At 39.4% G+C, this 15,647-nt stretch overlaps 1 protein-coding gene across 1 annotated transcript in view; it reads left to right on the top strand.

Annotated features, from left to right (window-relative positions):
* LOC108792363 overlaps positions 1-14,705 on the top strand; it is a 31,339-nt gene extending 16,634 nt beyond the window's left edge. The window contains exons 6-8 of the mRNA XM_018563131.1: positions 916-1,227; positions 2,134-2,235; positions 13,828-14,705. Coding sequence (XP_018418633.1) covers positions 916-1,227; positions 2,134-2,235; positions 13,828-14,705 — 1,292 coding nt within the window. The remainder of the gene's footprint in view (positions 1-915; positions 1,228-2,133; positions 2,236-13,827) is intronic.
* Positions 14,706-15,647: the final 942 nt, after the last annotated feature.

Here is a 15,647-nt window from a genome sequence, read left to right as displayed (position 1 = left end):
TGCTGTAGTGACTGTGGATGGCGACGCTTCAAACTCAAGTAGTAAAGTATGTCTCCAGCACACAATGGTCAAATCTTCAAGCAGTGATCATTTTAATAATGCATACACATCTTGTCACATAGCAACATTTCGGGGCCACTCAGGGTCCCTTCACCAGGCAGGAAAACAGCGCGGCACGAAAACGCGCAAACTTAACATATGTGTGGATTCTGCACGCTTGTGGCTTTTACTATAGCGGAAACATGCGGAATCCACCCAGAAAATCGCACTTGGACTTTTTTGTGGGACGCACATTTTTTGTATCGCATGGACGTCACCCTAGTGTGAACAATTATTTTTCCACGTGTACCAATACTCACGGAAAACCGTTAATGTGTGAACGGAGCCTAAACTTGTATCAGCAAATCTTCCTCTTTTCTGTCCAATGAGAGTGCCCTTACTAGCCACTGAGGCTGTCCATTGCATAAACTAAATGAGAGAGGAGAAGAGGTGTCAAACTTAAGGTGCCAACTAGTGATGTGTGGGAGCTTAGAGCGAACCCAGTTTGCCTGAGGGCCCCCAATGTCCAACAAAACTGTGACTGGCACCCCCCAGTTGCGCCAGGTGCATTAGCCACCCCTCTGTGACATTTAGCTGCAGGGCAGGGAATGCCCCTGATTGGGCCGGTACTGGGAGTATGTCAGACACAGTTTTGTGTAGACATGGATGAACTGGGTTCACAAACTGGGTTCGCACCAAGCCCCCACACATCACTTTTAGCTGTGCCAACCAACTAATATGGTCAAAAAGGAATTTGCAATACTATTCTTGCACTTTGTTATTTGTGTCCCTTAGCTGCAAGGAACAAACTTGTAAGATAATAATATGATACTAAATGATAATAATAAAAATAATTATTTATTTTGTACATTACAGATCACTTACGTCCACCAATGTTGTCTGCCGATCCTCCTAGTGGAAGAATCAAAGATGGAGGCAATGTAACTCTGTACTGCCTCATCAGGGAAAGTTATAAAAGGGCAATATTCCACTTTCTTAATGAAACAGATGAGGTGACCAGTGTACATACTTACAATCCACAGACAAGAGCAGCAGCAATAACTATTATTGTGAAGAAAAATAATAACACTTCCCCTGCCAAATACTCTTGTCAATACACAGCAGAGATCAAGGGACGTTTACTGCTGTCACCAAAGAGTCCCCAAGTTGAGATCACTGTAATAACAAGTATGTAATTATAACTCAAACAAACGCTTTTCATGTTGTGCATATGAATGCTAAATAATTTGTAATTGTAACTGTGCAGGAGATAATAGCACTTTTCCTGACATGCGTTTATATGCCGTCACCTCTCCTCTCCTCAGAAAGCAGCACCATCTTTGTTCAGGGATCATCCAGGGCCAGTATATAATTCCTGGTCTAACAATGCTGGCCCAAGGATGATGCATCCATGTAAGCCCCAATGCCTGCACAGTAGCCTTTATGTTCTTGCACCCCACAAGAACATAAAGGCCTGAGGCTGTTGCCACATGGGGGAGGGGTGGCAGGCAGAGCAGCATGACGCGGGCGCACAAATGCAACTTTGCCTGTCTAGGCAAAAATCCTAGCACCGGCCCTGTGGCCAGAGTGCCCAGATTGCTAAAAGCCAGCATCCCACTCAGCTTTTGTCCAGCTCCTGGGACCTAGTGATGACACTAGTTGGCAGGAGCTGAGTGGCATGCACTAACCACTCCTAGCATGCACCACTAGCATCCCAAACCCCTCACCCAGCATATGTCACTGGTTGAGAACCTTTGATTTAAATAACATATCAATGCGTGTTGATGTAATAACAATCTGTGTATAGCTTTTAATTAATTATCTGTATACCTAAATATTTTAGATGGTTTATTCGTGCGTCAGCCAGATTGATCTACTCTGCCTAGCTTTTTTTTAGTCATGGCTGTAAGGATGTAATACTTTACTCAAAATAGTAATGTGAAATCCTATTGCTGACATCATTCATTTTGAAGTGTGGATTTTATTGATAGACCCATCAAAACATGTCTTTTTTTAAGATATGTATTTCTTCGTAACTATGTAAGCTCTATTTTAGAAAATGTAATAACTTTCCCTTATGCTTTTGATTCTCAGCTGGATCTTTGCTGTGGCTGATAGCTATAGGAGTTGCTGCCGGGATTGCTGTATTGATTATAATTGTCAGTTTGGTCTACTGGGTTCTTTCAGGCAAGAAAGGTATGGACTCTTTACTCAAAAGGAACATTACTGATATATACAATGTATATATATACATACATATACATATATACTAAATATTCCACGGACAACTGTCACTGGTATTATAACAAAGTGGATGCAACTGGGAACAACAGCAACTTAGCCACGAAATGGCAGACCACGTAAAATGACAGCGGGGTCAGCGCATGCTAAAGTGCACAGTGCACAGAAGTTGTCAACTGTCTGCAGAATCATTAGCTACACACCTCCAAACTTCTTGTGGCCTTCAGATTGGCACAACAACAGTGCGTAGAGAGCTTCATGGAATGGGTTTTCCATGGCTGAGCAGCTGCATCCAAGCCTTACATCAACAAGTGCAATGCAAAGCGTCAGATGCCGTGGTGTAAAGCACGCCACCACTGGACTCTAGTCTAGTGGAGATGTGTTCTCAGGAGTGACGAATCACCAGTGGCGTAATCAGAGTTATGGGCGCCCGGGGCAGAATTTTGAACAGGAATCCTCTATACTGAGTGTTCCTGTTCATTGATAACATAGCATGCTTACTATAACCACAAATATGAATGAACAGGAGGTGATGTAGCTCACTCCCATTCATTCATAATTGAGGATATAGTAAGCAATGGACGTGTGTGGGTTTGGCGGTTGCCAGAAGAACGGGACTTGCCTGACTGCATTGTGCCAAGTGTAAAGTTTGGTGGAGGGGGGATTATGGTGTGGGGTTGTTTTTCAGGGGTTGGGCTTGGCCCCTTAGTTCTAGTGAAGGGAACTCTTAAGGCATCAGCATACCAAGACATTTTGGACAATTTCATCCTCCCAACTTTGTGGAAATAGTTTGGGGATGGCCCCTTCCTGTTCCAACATGACTGCGCACCAGTGCACAAAGCAAGGTCCATAAAGACATGGATGAGTGAGTTTGGGGTGGAGGAACTTGATTGTCCTGCACAGAGTCCTGACCTCAACCCGATAGAACATCTTTGGGATGAATTCGAGAGGAGACTGGAGCCAGGCCTTCTCGTCCAACATCATTACCTGACCTCACAAATGTGCTTCTGGAAGAATGGTCAAACATTCCCATAGACACACTCCTAAACCTTGTGGACAGCCTTCCCAGAAGAGTTGAAGCTGTTATAGCGGGAAAGGGTGGGCCAACTCAATATTGCACCCTACGGACTAAGACTGGGATGCCATTTAAGTTCACGTGTATGTAAAGGCAGGCGTCCCAATACTTTTGGTAATATAGTGTATATATATAGATAGATAGATATAAATAGATCTATATAGATATATATATAGATCTATTTATATCTATCTATCTATCTATCTATCTATCTATCTATATATATATATATATATATAGATAGATAGATATATTACTGGTAAATGTGAAAATGTCGTTTCATTAAAAATGCATATTAGTGTTTCATGTCTGAACAGATGACATATATCCTGTGTCACAATTATGTTTGTAATATTTTCAGTGGATTGCTAAACACGGAGAAGGATAAGAGCTTGTATTAATGAACTGCTGGTTCAGGGGTAACATGGAAACTTCACTCATTTATTTATTTTTACTTTGCACTGGGAATAAAGAATTACTGTAGAGACCATAGTTTCCTCTAGTTGAGGTGGCTGTCATTCCTCATTGGCGGAGTCTAATCCCTTAGAAGGAGAATGTTTAATGTTTATGTATTCAGCACAAAACAGTGCCAGTAAAATGTAGAACTTCTGTCCACCATAAAGGACATCAAGCACTTAAAATGTCACATAGTCAACTGATGTGAATGCGCACTGTGTAAAACGCTAGACATGTGCGATTTGTTTCGTTCCGAATCACAATTTGGAAAAGTTTTCTGAAATTCGGACACATCCGAATTTCCGAATCCCAATGCATCGGAATGTGTCAGAATCTGGCCATTCAGATGTGTTTTTCGGTGTAATGCATCAGAATGGGTCTGAACACGAATTTTCGTTACGGCAACATGGGAGCCATATACAGTATATACATATAACACTAGAGCTGAGGCTCCTAGACCTGAATGGCATTCGGGATCCGAATTTCCGAATTGCATTCAGGAGCTCCCGAATGCCATTCGAGTCTGTGAGCCTCAGCTTTAGTAATATATGTATATGGATCCAAGACCCGAATGGCATTTGGGGATGCGAATTTCCGAATTGCATTCATGAGCTCCCGAATGCCATTTGAGTCTGGGAGCCTGAGCTTTAGTAATATATGTATATGGCTCCCAGACCCTAATGGCATTGGGGATGCGAGTTTACAAATTGCATTCAGGAGCTCCCGAATGCCATTCGGGTCTAGGAGATTCAGCTTTAGTATTAATATCTGTATATGGTTTTCTGCTGTATTCGCAACGAATATTCGTAGACTCATCAGAAACTAACGAAAATTTGGATTTCATCCAAATCCGAAACCCGAACCGAATTGAGTTTCGGATCCGAATCCTGAAATAACGAAATAACCGAACTGAGTTTTTCTGAAGCTTACATGTCTATAAAACGCTGCATAAATTGTCAGCGCTATGTAAATACCAATAATAAATGAATTCTATGGTCACCATAAAGAACAGTTATCTTTCTAGTGGCAGTTTTACCTTGGGATCGAGAATTGTTTCATGTAGAAATAACAAAGTTTTACAGACCACTGAGTACAAGCTTTAAAGCTTAATTGTCAGGTAGTCTGGTGATGCATAGGTCAATTACCCAGCTTAAACCATTCCTAAGGGCCTGCAGTTGTCATACAGCTCAACTTTCTTGCCAACTAAAGTAATTTGGGATTATGAACCCTGGCACAAACACAGAATAAAAAATATATTTAAAAATATCATTTTTAGTGTGCTAATATCAACTGTGAGATGCTCAACAACAGAACAAAATGTTATTCATTGGAGGTATCATTGAAAGATAAGCCATTTCTACAAAGTATAACCCTCTATGTCCAAAACAGGTCCTTAATCCACTCTTTTGACTTCTATAATTCAGTCTGCAATACTTTTTTGGGCTTACAAAGATTGTTAACCTCAAACGTTATAAAATTTATGTAAAGCAGTATCTGCAGGCCATTCCTAGTTTGTCACACACTGCACTCTGGCTGTGCACAGAATACATGTCACTGTTTCCGCTTGCGAGATGGATGTCTTTGAATAGCTTTATAGCATCCGTTTCCAGCTCCCTCACAATAACAAAGCAAAGATTTTCTAAAAATCCTAGTTCTTCTATGCCTGTTTACTCAATAGTAACTAAAGTTATTACATATATTGAACAGCCGTTGTAAAAACACATAACATGCATCCAAGACAAGCATAGCTGACAATTGTGTTTGACAAGAAGTGGTACTATGTTCCATGTTTTTGTCTGTTTTGTAGACACTGGTGTCTAAGTATCAGTGTACAGACTTAACAGGTGCTCCTTACATGTCCATATGAAAGGGCTTTGTTAGTCATGCCAAGGGGTAAATTACAGGAATCAGCAGGAAGGTGGTAAAGCATGTGAATGTGTCAACAAGAACACAAGGAGATCAAGCTGTATCTACAGTATGTGGTAACAGTCAGTGCTTTCTCATGAGAGGAAGTGTCAAGAGATTTACATTCGCTGATGGCTATGCAGGCTGGCTCAAGCACCTGCACTTATGACATAGAGTCCTTCAAACTGGCTGATGGCTTGGTGTGCCTTTATGTGCATGGGCAAGTACTTTCAAGTATTCTTCAATGCACAAGCATGGGCTGGCGCTGATGCTCAACACCAGCATTCCTGCTGAATGGGCTGTTTGCCTTTTGCCTGGGGTGAGTACTAAGTGAAGTGGAAAAGAGCTGGCACTCATAGGAATCCTCTTAATGGTGTTTCTTTATAGAAAAGGCATAAAAGTAGCTGCTTTTATGCCTTTTCATTAAAGAAACGCCATTAAGAGGATTCCTCCGAGTGCCAGCTTTTTTCCACTTCATTTTGTTGCTTTGGTCCGGCAGAGGTTTATGCTGAGCACCGAGGTCCCCATGGAGTATTGGGTCTAAGAAGGTAGAGCGGCTTTATTTTTGCAATAAGTGCTAAGTGGTCTTAAGCTATACGCTTTGTTCTGATCTAATCTAAATTACTATAACAGAAATCTCGGCATAGATGTTTCTGAGAGATAAAAAGAAAAGCTAGGTGATTTTCCTCTCCTGAATCTACCAAAAAATGAAAAATTGTTTTTGAAAGATACCAGAAGCAGTAATTTATGTCTAAAACATGGATATGTGATGTTACATTATGGTCAGTACGCATATTCATGTTTGGTGTATATCTTGGGGGTATTGATTGTCTGGATGCTTGTTCTTTTTTGTTTACAGATCCACCGGAAGAAGCACCACAATCCAAGACACATTCTAATGTGAGTAACATTTATTTTGTGTCACTTTAATGTAAGCCATTTGTAATGTAAGCCCAGCCTGTGAAAGAAGAACATCTATACTTACCACTTACCTTTCTAGCAGCCTGTGTCTTCCTCGCTGCTGCAGGCATTTCACACTGACAGGTTGGTGAACACCTGTGAATACCTGCTACATGCTGTATTTCCTGTATGTCAGCTAGTACATCACTACATGATATCCAATATGATGGAAAGGACCACAGCATGTGGTGGGGGAACATATATTCTACCCACCTGGAAGGGTCCCTCAACAAGTATGCAGATGAAAAGTTCTCAGTGACTCAAAGCATCAAAACTAGCATTTTAGAAGAAGGTTAGCTGTCCCCATATTTTTCTCAGGAAAAGGTTTCCTTTTTTAGGAGCCAAGCACTTGAGGGTTGACAGTGTTTTATTACTTTACAATGTAATACAAGAGAGTAAATGGAATACCCTAAGAACAAACTTACTGTAAGTTAATTAATGTGAGGGTTTAGTGAGTTTTAGTCAAAACAAATATTCGTTTTTGCGGAACTTTCTTGATACCAAAATTATTTTATAGTGAGTTTTTGAGTAACTCCTGTGACTACTAATCATAGGAGTAACCTCACTGATCCATTCACCCCTTACTACACAGCAGCTCCTACCAGGGGGTGTTTAGGCTGGTGCAACTGTAATCCTTTTACCACAGGGATTCCCAAGATTCCCTTGATTTGCCAGAACCCACAAGACATCACCCCATAGGTAACTCTGGGCAGGCCCAGCCTGTCTTAACCAGGATACAGTGCCATGATCAAGCCTGCATTTTGTACTGATATCTGTCCTCTTGCCCCCACACACATATCCATGATCAAGAAAAACTCCCTTCAGCTGGAATAATGATAGTCTAGCATGGGGCATTATTAATAAACTGTAAACTTTACTTGAAGCTCTTCTGGGGAATAACATTTATATCAAAAGTTACATCAGGTGTTATTTCACAGATACATCTGAAGGCACATACACTCCATTGATTGCAAAAATTCACTAATCCTAGGAAGACCCTTTGCCCACACTGGAACATACAGTATATAATCAAACATGTTCTATACTGCTGAGTTTATTTCAATCCTTACCCTCTCCTAAGGGTGCAGTCCTGAGAAAACCAACATGCCTCTGCCTGCTGGCTGAAGGTGGGAAAACCCTTCTTCTACACGTCTACTGCCTGCCAACTAACTAGGGCTCTGCCTTCCTATACTTTTTATACCTCTCCAGCACTGACTGGTAAATTACAGAGATGGTTTGCCCTAAGGTACGATCCCAACTTAAAGGGACTCTATCCCTCTACACTTTCTCCCTGGTGAAACAAGACATTTTCCTATGTCTTTCTACTATATAGGCATATAGTCTATCTCGGCTCAGCTTGAAATATCTAACCAAAATCACAGTGCTAACAGCATATCATATACTCTCACTAGTAGAGTATATGAGAACATTTATTACCTGCTAAATAAAGACAACCTTGGAGAATTAATATGACAGCATACTGTAACACAACCATGATATTATTTCACTAAATAACATTATACATATGAACAAGTACACTGCCAATTGTTGCAAAGATTATCAATAACACAACATATGTCCACTAAGAGTAGAAAACACAGCATCCTTTGTGTTTGAATGCACCAGAACCACTCTGCCCTCTGTCATCCTGTTTCTATGGCTAGCTTGTATTATTTCTGGCCTATGATTTACTGAAAACATTATTCCTGTGAACACCTTCCCTCACCCCAAAATATACAGGTAGGCTAACTGGTCCTATATACTGTGTTCTTGTATGATGTTGGTGTATACCATTAAGATCCACATTTTTTTAAAGAAACATTGATTGATGTTCATTGTTCTATGCACTGTGTAAAATGGTCTCGCTACATACATATTGATAATAATAAAGAAAAATTGTAATATAAATGCTCATTAATTATACCTTTTCTTTATAGGGTGGATGCAAAGTGACCTCATTGTAGCATGCGGCAGGTGATATGATGATGGCTTCTCAAGAAAACAATAGCTATCAAAGCAATGATCCAAGAATAAGTTTGAATGTATTTACTATAAGTGCACAGAAGGCTGGAGTATGCAATTTACGCTGAAGATAATTACTCAGGGTACTTTATAACAATGAACACAGGTGCTCATAATATATATGATGACCAACAATTCAGTATCAGTTTGTGCTTATGTTTGTTATATGCAGCCAGCAATCTCCCAGTGACAATTTTCATATCTGAAAACACTACAAACTCTGCCACTTATGTCAAATTCTTTTTCAAATGAGAATACAGAATAGGTATTTCTAGTCCTTTACTGAATAAAACCAAATTCATTCCTTCAGCCATTTTAAATAAACTATATTTTATCTAACAAGCAGTAACCAAATGATCAGCGTCCTATATTTGTGAGTTCCACACATCTAGACAGTCGTCATAGATTAATGATAATGTCATCACTTTCATCCTAACTAAAGCTGTTTTTCTACATTTGGGCATGCCTTTAGGTTTTCTCATGCTGAGATGGCTTTTTAAATTATAACTATTAGCAGAGATAGTCTACCCAAAGAAAAAAAATCATAGTGCTTTGAGAAGCCCATGTCAACAGATAAAAAATAAAATTAAAAGGTTGATAAACCTATTCCCAAAGTCCACAATGACACCATATCCTGTACTAAAAGACAAGGGCAGCTTGACCATAGATAAGGATTTTGTATTAATTTGCTTTTATTTCAGGAATAGTTCTTTATTTTTTTTTTATTTATTTAAATTAAAATAATAAAAAAGTAATATACTCCTATATTTTGCCAAGCCAAGGGACCCTATATTCATAGCAGTTCCGATAAAACATCAACACTTAGATATTAAAATAGTGAAAATGTGAAATGTATAATGACCCTTTTTTTCTTCAAAATGTAAGGGTTTAATTACAGGTTGCTATACAGTGAAGTAGTTATATGACACATTATTAACTAACAACTTTGACTCTTTTGTTTCACAAAACTATCACACATGCCACTTTGAATGCAGATTTTTATTTGTTCTTGTCCTGAAGAAATTGATATATGCCTTACCATGTCATTTCTCAAACTAACTGCTAACTGGGAGAGTATGCCTTTATAATTGATACCAGAATTTTTTCTTACCTAATTTGAATTCAAATCTCAAGTTAGTTTTTCTCTGTAAGCTCTAGATTTTTTGCAATTCAACATATAATTTTTTTCCAAATTTTGACATCTCTCGCAGGATGACATTGTCTATCTGAGGAATTTATGGTCACACAGTCTTAAAATTAGGCTTAAACAACCGTTTTGACAAAAATATTCTTTATGTATTCACAAAAATGTGTAGGTGCATCACAATATGCATTCAAGTTTTAAAAAAGGCAAAAAAAAAATCACTTGTGTGGAGTAAAATATGTATCGCCACTTGTCCCATCTGAATCCTTTATCCATTAAAGTCAGGTATGAGTATGCACTAATGCTTTTTACTTTATAGTAACATATATTTCCAAGAAGATAGGTGATTCATAACAACTGATGAGGATGGGATGCAAAGTTCAAATATGTCCTATTCAGGCAAGAATTTGCTCTTGTCGCTGTAGCTTTTGTGGACTTTCTCAGGGCAATCTTGTTTGGTGCTCCAGCAGTAGTCTGCCATCATATTTTTTCCCCATTCCCATGCACCCAAGATCGCGAAAAGCCAACAGTATTCTAGTAACGAGAACCTCATAGTTATCTACCTTTTTGTTACCAAGAAGGTTTTTGTATAACTGCCACAAAAGATAGCCATGCTGCCTTCTCCTTCTCATTCATCTTCCTGGCAAATTCCTCATCACGTACAAGGGCACAAATTTGAGGTCCATCGAGCACACCTGCTTTGATCTTCTCGAAAGACAAAGCAGGAAAAGCAGCAACCATATATTGAAAACATTCACCATCAGTACTTAATGCATTCATGAACTGTTTCATAAAGACAATCAAGTAAATCAGATAAATCTCTATAATCCAAAATTAACAAAAAAGATAAAGAATATTGATGTTTGTAAAAAAAAATGTGCCTAATTAGTCTAAGATTAGGGTAGATGTAAGCTTAGTTCTCAAGCTGTTCCTAGTGTAAATAGCAATGGGTGTCCTTTTTTGAGAAAATCACAAGTTTCAAATTGCATGAAAACTAGAGCATGTAGATGAAAACTGATTTCATATTTGAAATCAGCATTGATCAGCAGTCAGCAAAATACTTAGAATCAGTTGAGAAATCTCATGCAACAGAAAATAAGTAAGATTTTTTCCCCCTGTTTAAATCATCCTAAAGGAGTAAAAATGGCATTGAAAAACATGTCACTGAAAAAAGCAATAAGCAATTCACAAGCAGGGCATTCGTTTTTTTCGGTGTTCTGAAGACAGGTTTGTGAAAAACCTCCAGGTTCTCATAGTTGTAAGGAAGCATAGGGGGTTATTTACAAAGCTGCCAAAGGCAGCCAAGTGAATAACTGAGCTGTAGTGAAGTGAGTCACTACGACTCAGTACGGCTTCAGTACAGCCGAAGTGCAGAAGGACTTTGACTCAGCCGATCCAACATCTGGATTGGCTGAGCCGAAGCTCCTGCAGCTCACTCTCTGCCGTTCGCCCCAAATTCACATAGGGGCCGAACGGCCTTCTAGCAGGTCCCGGCAAATGAATAACAACTGGGCAGAGCCGGCCATGATTTCACGGCCGGCTCCGCCCAGTTGTTATTGTGTGATGACAGTTCAGCATCCCCAGGTCATTTGGGGACGCTGATCTGTCATTACAACTGGGCGGAGCCAGCCATGAGATCATGTCTGGCTCCGCCCAGCTGTCATTTGCGGGGCGAAAGGCCCACCTTCAGGCCGTTCGCCCCAATTCGGCTGACACTTCGGCTTCCGCAACCGAAGGGCTCCAGCAACCGAAGCTAGCCGAAGCTACTGCTGGATCCTTCGGCAGCTTTGTGAATAGACCCCATAGTATAATGACTGCAGACTGAATTACAAAGGTGATTATATAACCACTTGTGTACCTTGGTGTACAAGGTATACCCTAATACGCCTAATCTAAGTACCTGCAAATACCCTGTTCTTTGATTTACAGAAAACATCCTCAGAAGTGAGAAACATTTTTAATACAAAATGTTAATTCTACTCATCCCTAAATAACTCCTTTCTCTTCCTTTTACTATTTTTTTTCCTGGGTCTGTTTTTTCTATTTTTTATGTTTTTATTATTCATATGCAATTTTTTTTTGAATTTTTGTTTATTTTGTGTGTTGTTTTTTGTTATGTTGCATTAAACAAAAAAAATGTAAAAACTGCCTTTATTTTATTTCTAAATATGTGCCATGATTTGTACCAGGAACTAATTTGTAGTTATTTTAGTTAGTTTAGCATTAAATAGGACACATCACAAATTATATTTTGCTCTTTTTTTTAATATACAGTAACTTTTGGGTTCATATTAAAATAACACTAGTTAAACTAGAAAAAAAATATTTCTTTCTTAATTTTGTTAAATTTTTTCTTAAGAGTATATTGAAAAGAAAACACAGTCTGCAAGACAATTTTGCCAAAAGAAAGCCAGTTCTGTCCAAAAAAAAATGATAGCCGTATTACTTCCACATCATAAGCAATGACAAAGGTAGCTAAACCTGTAGCCCCATAGTGGAAATGTAACTATTGCTCTGGTCTGTGAGGGGTGTACAGGTGCAAGAACTGAACCAGTTAAAACCAACAAATTAAAAAAGAACTTGTGCACATATTTTTGCATCAAAGGTGAAGCTTTTTTTTGTGGACCTTGCATTCTTTCTCTTGTTACTTTATTCAATAAAGAGTACTAATTCTTAAGTGCAGTATGCTGTAGCAACAAGTTTAAACACATGATTGGGGATTCTTTGCTAAGTGAAATTTCCTCACATTCACTAAGCTAAGGGGAACCTTCCCCTGCAATGTGCTGATTCGCTTGCAAAGTGAACAGTCTATTTCCCTTTAGTAAATCAATAGAAAGGCAACACAAGGAGGCAGTCAGTTGTGGTGCAGTGCTCATGTGCTAACAGGGGATATGCTAATAGGAGAAGAGAGCAGAGTGACCGAGGAATTAGTTTATCAATCTGTTTCTTCTACTCTCACTGTCCATTCACAGGCTGGGGGAGATACAAGCAGTGGCGTCACAAGGGGGATGCGGGGGGGGCAGCCAAAATGACAGTAATTTTGGTCTCACCCCCTATGAAAATTCGGGCACTCGGTCCGTGACCAGCAGGGTATCAGCAGGGTGGAGGGGACCCGGCGGCATACCTCATCCCGTCGGGTAAATGCCCCCTCCTCTCTCTGCCGGCGTCCCTCACTATGATGGCCGCGTGCTGGCGTCAATATGACGACCGCGCATGCGTGATGACGTCATCGCGTACGGGCCCGGCAACGTCATGCACGATGACGTCACGACGGGGTGACACCCGGTCTCCGCTCCGGGTGTCACCCAGCCTCGGGACGCCCCTGGATACAGGCCCTGTAGGTGTTACTTAACTGCAGCAGAGTTGAGTAAATCTTAGAACTGGGTGGACAGAAATACAAATGCTTTGGCAACTAAGATAGCTCCATTATATGTATTTCACCTGTGTATTTAGCTATTTTTCTATTGTTTTTAACAATGTATTTAATGATTTTGGTAATGAATACATAAATGCAATAATTGGTGTTTTTTAATGCCCTCCTGACATTTAGCTATAGGGAAACATGCTGTTGGTTTAATTGGCTTCCTTTCAAATTAACCCTAAAAAATAACCTTTTTAGTAATACACATTGGAAGAATTGTTTACCTAGCTAGAACTCCTTATGAGATCAGCCATTTGTGTCCATGAGTGTCCCAGGGGGAAACCCAGAGAAGATAACAGGGACTATAAATTGAATCCTCTGTTCATGTATATTAATGTCCTAAATGTCTGAAGATGTGCATATATATATCATGTCGCTATCATATGTCAGTGTGGATGGATTATGATATTCAGCATCTAAAATAACTGGATTTTCTTTCTTTCTTATTGCCTTGTGTCTGGTTGAACCATTTGCATCTACTACAAGAAACAATGGTCTTTTGTAACCAGACTCATTTTTTTCTTGCTGGCTTTACACTTGATCCTACATTACGTATACATATAGGGATAGCTCTGATCTTTGCCTATGTCATCTGTCTTTTGGGGAATGTATTGTCCATCACTGTCATAAGTTTAGATCAGAATCTACAGGCACCTATGTATTTCTTCCTAAGAAGTTTGGCAACCTCAGATATGTTGTTTGTTTCTTCGACAGCCCCCAAGCTTGTGGCTACCCTGGTGAGTGGAGATAATGCCCTTACTTGTAATGGTTGCCTTCTACAATTATATTTTTATGTAGTAGTAGGCACCATTGAGTTCTACACTTTGGGGCTGTTGTCAGTTGACAGATACCTTGCAATATGCCATCCTTTACGGTACAACAACATTATGACAGACCAGTTTTGCTGGAAGGTCATTGTTTGCCTATGGATAGCTGGCATTTTGGAATACATGCCAGCATTTGTCCTGATGTTTCAGTTACAGTGGTGCAGCAATTCTGGATTTATTGATCACTTCTTCTGTGACGGCTCGGCTCTCTTAAATTTATCCTGCTCTGATACACAAGTAGTTCAGAATATGTTCTTTAGTTTTACTTCATTTGCTATACTAGGCACTCTTATACCCACAATCCTGTCGTATTGCTTTATCCTGTATTCCATCTTCAGTATCGCATCATCTTCTGGTAGAAGCAAAACCTTTTCTACATGTTCTTCACACTTCATTGCCGTGGTGTTTGCTTATGGAAGCTGTATATTTATTTATATAAGTCCTGCCGGGTCAATCTCATCCAGTTCTGGAAAGGTTGTAGCTGTCTTTAATAGCATTTTTTGTCCACTGTTGCATCCATTTATATATAGTTTGAGGAACCAAATGGTCATGACTGCTTTGAAGAATGTTTGTAGACAGAATTTGCCACCCGCTATGGTTGACCACATCAGGTGACTGTTTTTGTATATGAGTTTTCGATGAAAAGTCAACAAACAGCCATTACAGAAACTAAACCGTTAAAGTATGCATAATTTACCACATCATCCTTTTATAGGCAATGTATTAGGTTCAAATAAAATGACACTTGTTTTATATGCAAAGGATACAGTCAACTTGGGTAAATAAACCAATACAATTCCATACATGAGACACAAGAGGTGCAGTTTGCAAAGTAGAAGAAACAGATGCAATTTAAAAAATGTGAATGTTTATTTATAGTAGAATGCTATTAAAAGGAATATGTCACAAACAAAACAGTTTCCAAGTGGGGAAAGAGTAGAACATTTTGTTTTAATCTGGGGGTCAGTTAGAGAGATATATCCTCATATCCTTCCAGTCAAAATGGTTCATCAGACAGGAAGTGAGGAAAACCCTGCAACAGGGGCAGAGCAATAAAACGTTTACTGGGGGTTTTAGCCTTCCCCTGTTCTACTAAAAAAAAATCATTTTAATATATGTCTGTGTTGATGTTGAAGATATTATCTCACTTTCTGTCTGGTGAAAACCATCGTCATCGAACAGTGAATTGCGGAAAATATCTCCAATGTAGCCCCGGATAGCAGTAAAAACCTTACAGGGGCTGTTAAAGTTCAATACTCCATCTAAAGTAGGTATGGTTGGACATGCACAGGAACATGTTTTTGTTTAATTTTTAATGTCTGGATTAATGTATTATATGTAGAATGCAATGCAAAGTTCACTCAGGCAATAAACATTTACCTGCGGTATCTTTATACACAGCAGTGTATGTCATTTAAAAGGTACATAGTTACATAGCAAGGCTGAAAAGGCAAATGTCCACTGACTTCAACCAAAACACACCTTGTATCCTCAGTACCATGTATCTGAAGTTGATCCACAGGAAGGAAAGAACATTTGATAGTTTCTCCCTAAGGC

The sequence above is a fragment of the Nanorana parkeri genome, unplaced genomic scaffold (genome assembly GCF_000935625.1).
Source record: "Nanorana parkeri isolate BGI_ZX_2015 unplaced genomic scaffold, ASM93562v1 scaffold635, whole genome shotgun sequence".
Taxonomy (NCBI): domain Eukaryota; kingdom Metazoa; phylum Chordata; class Amphibia; order Anura; family Dicroglossidae; genus Nanorana; species Nanorana parkeri.
This window is presented reverse-complemented; position numbering and strand designations above follow the sequence as displayed.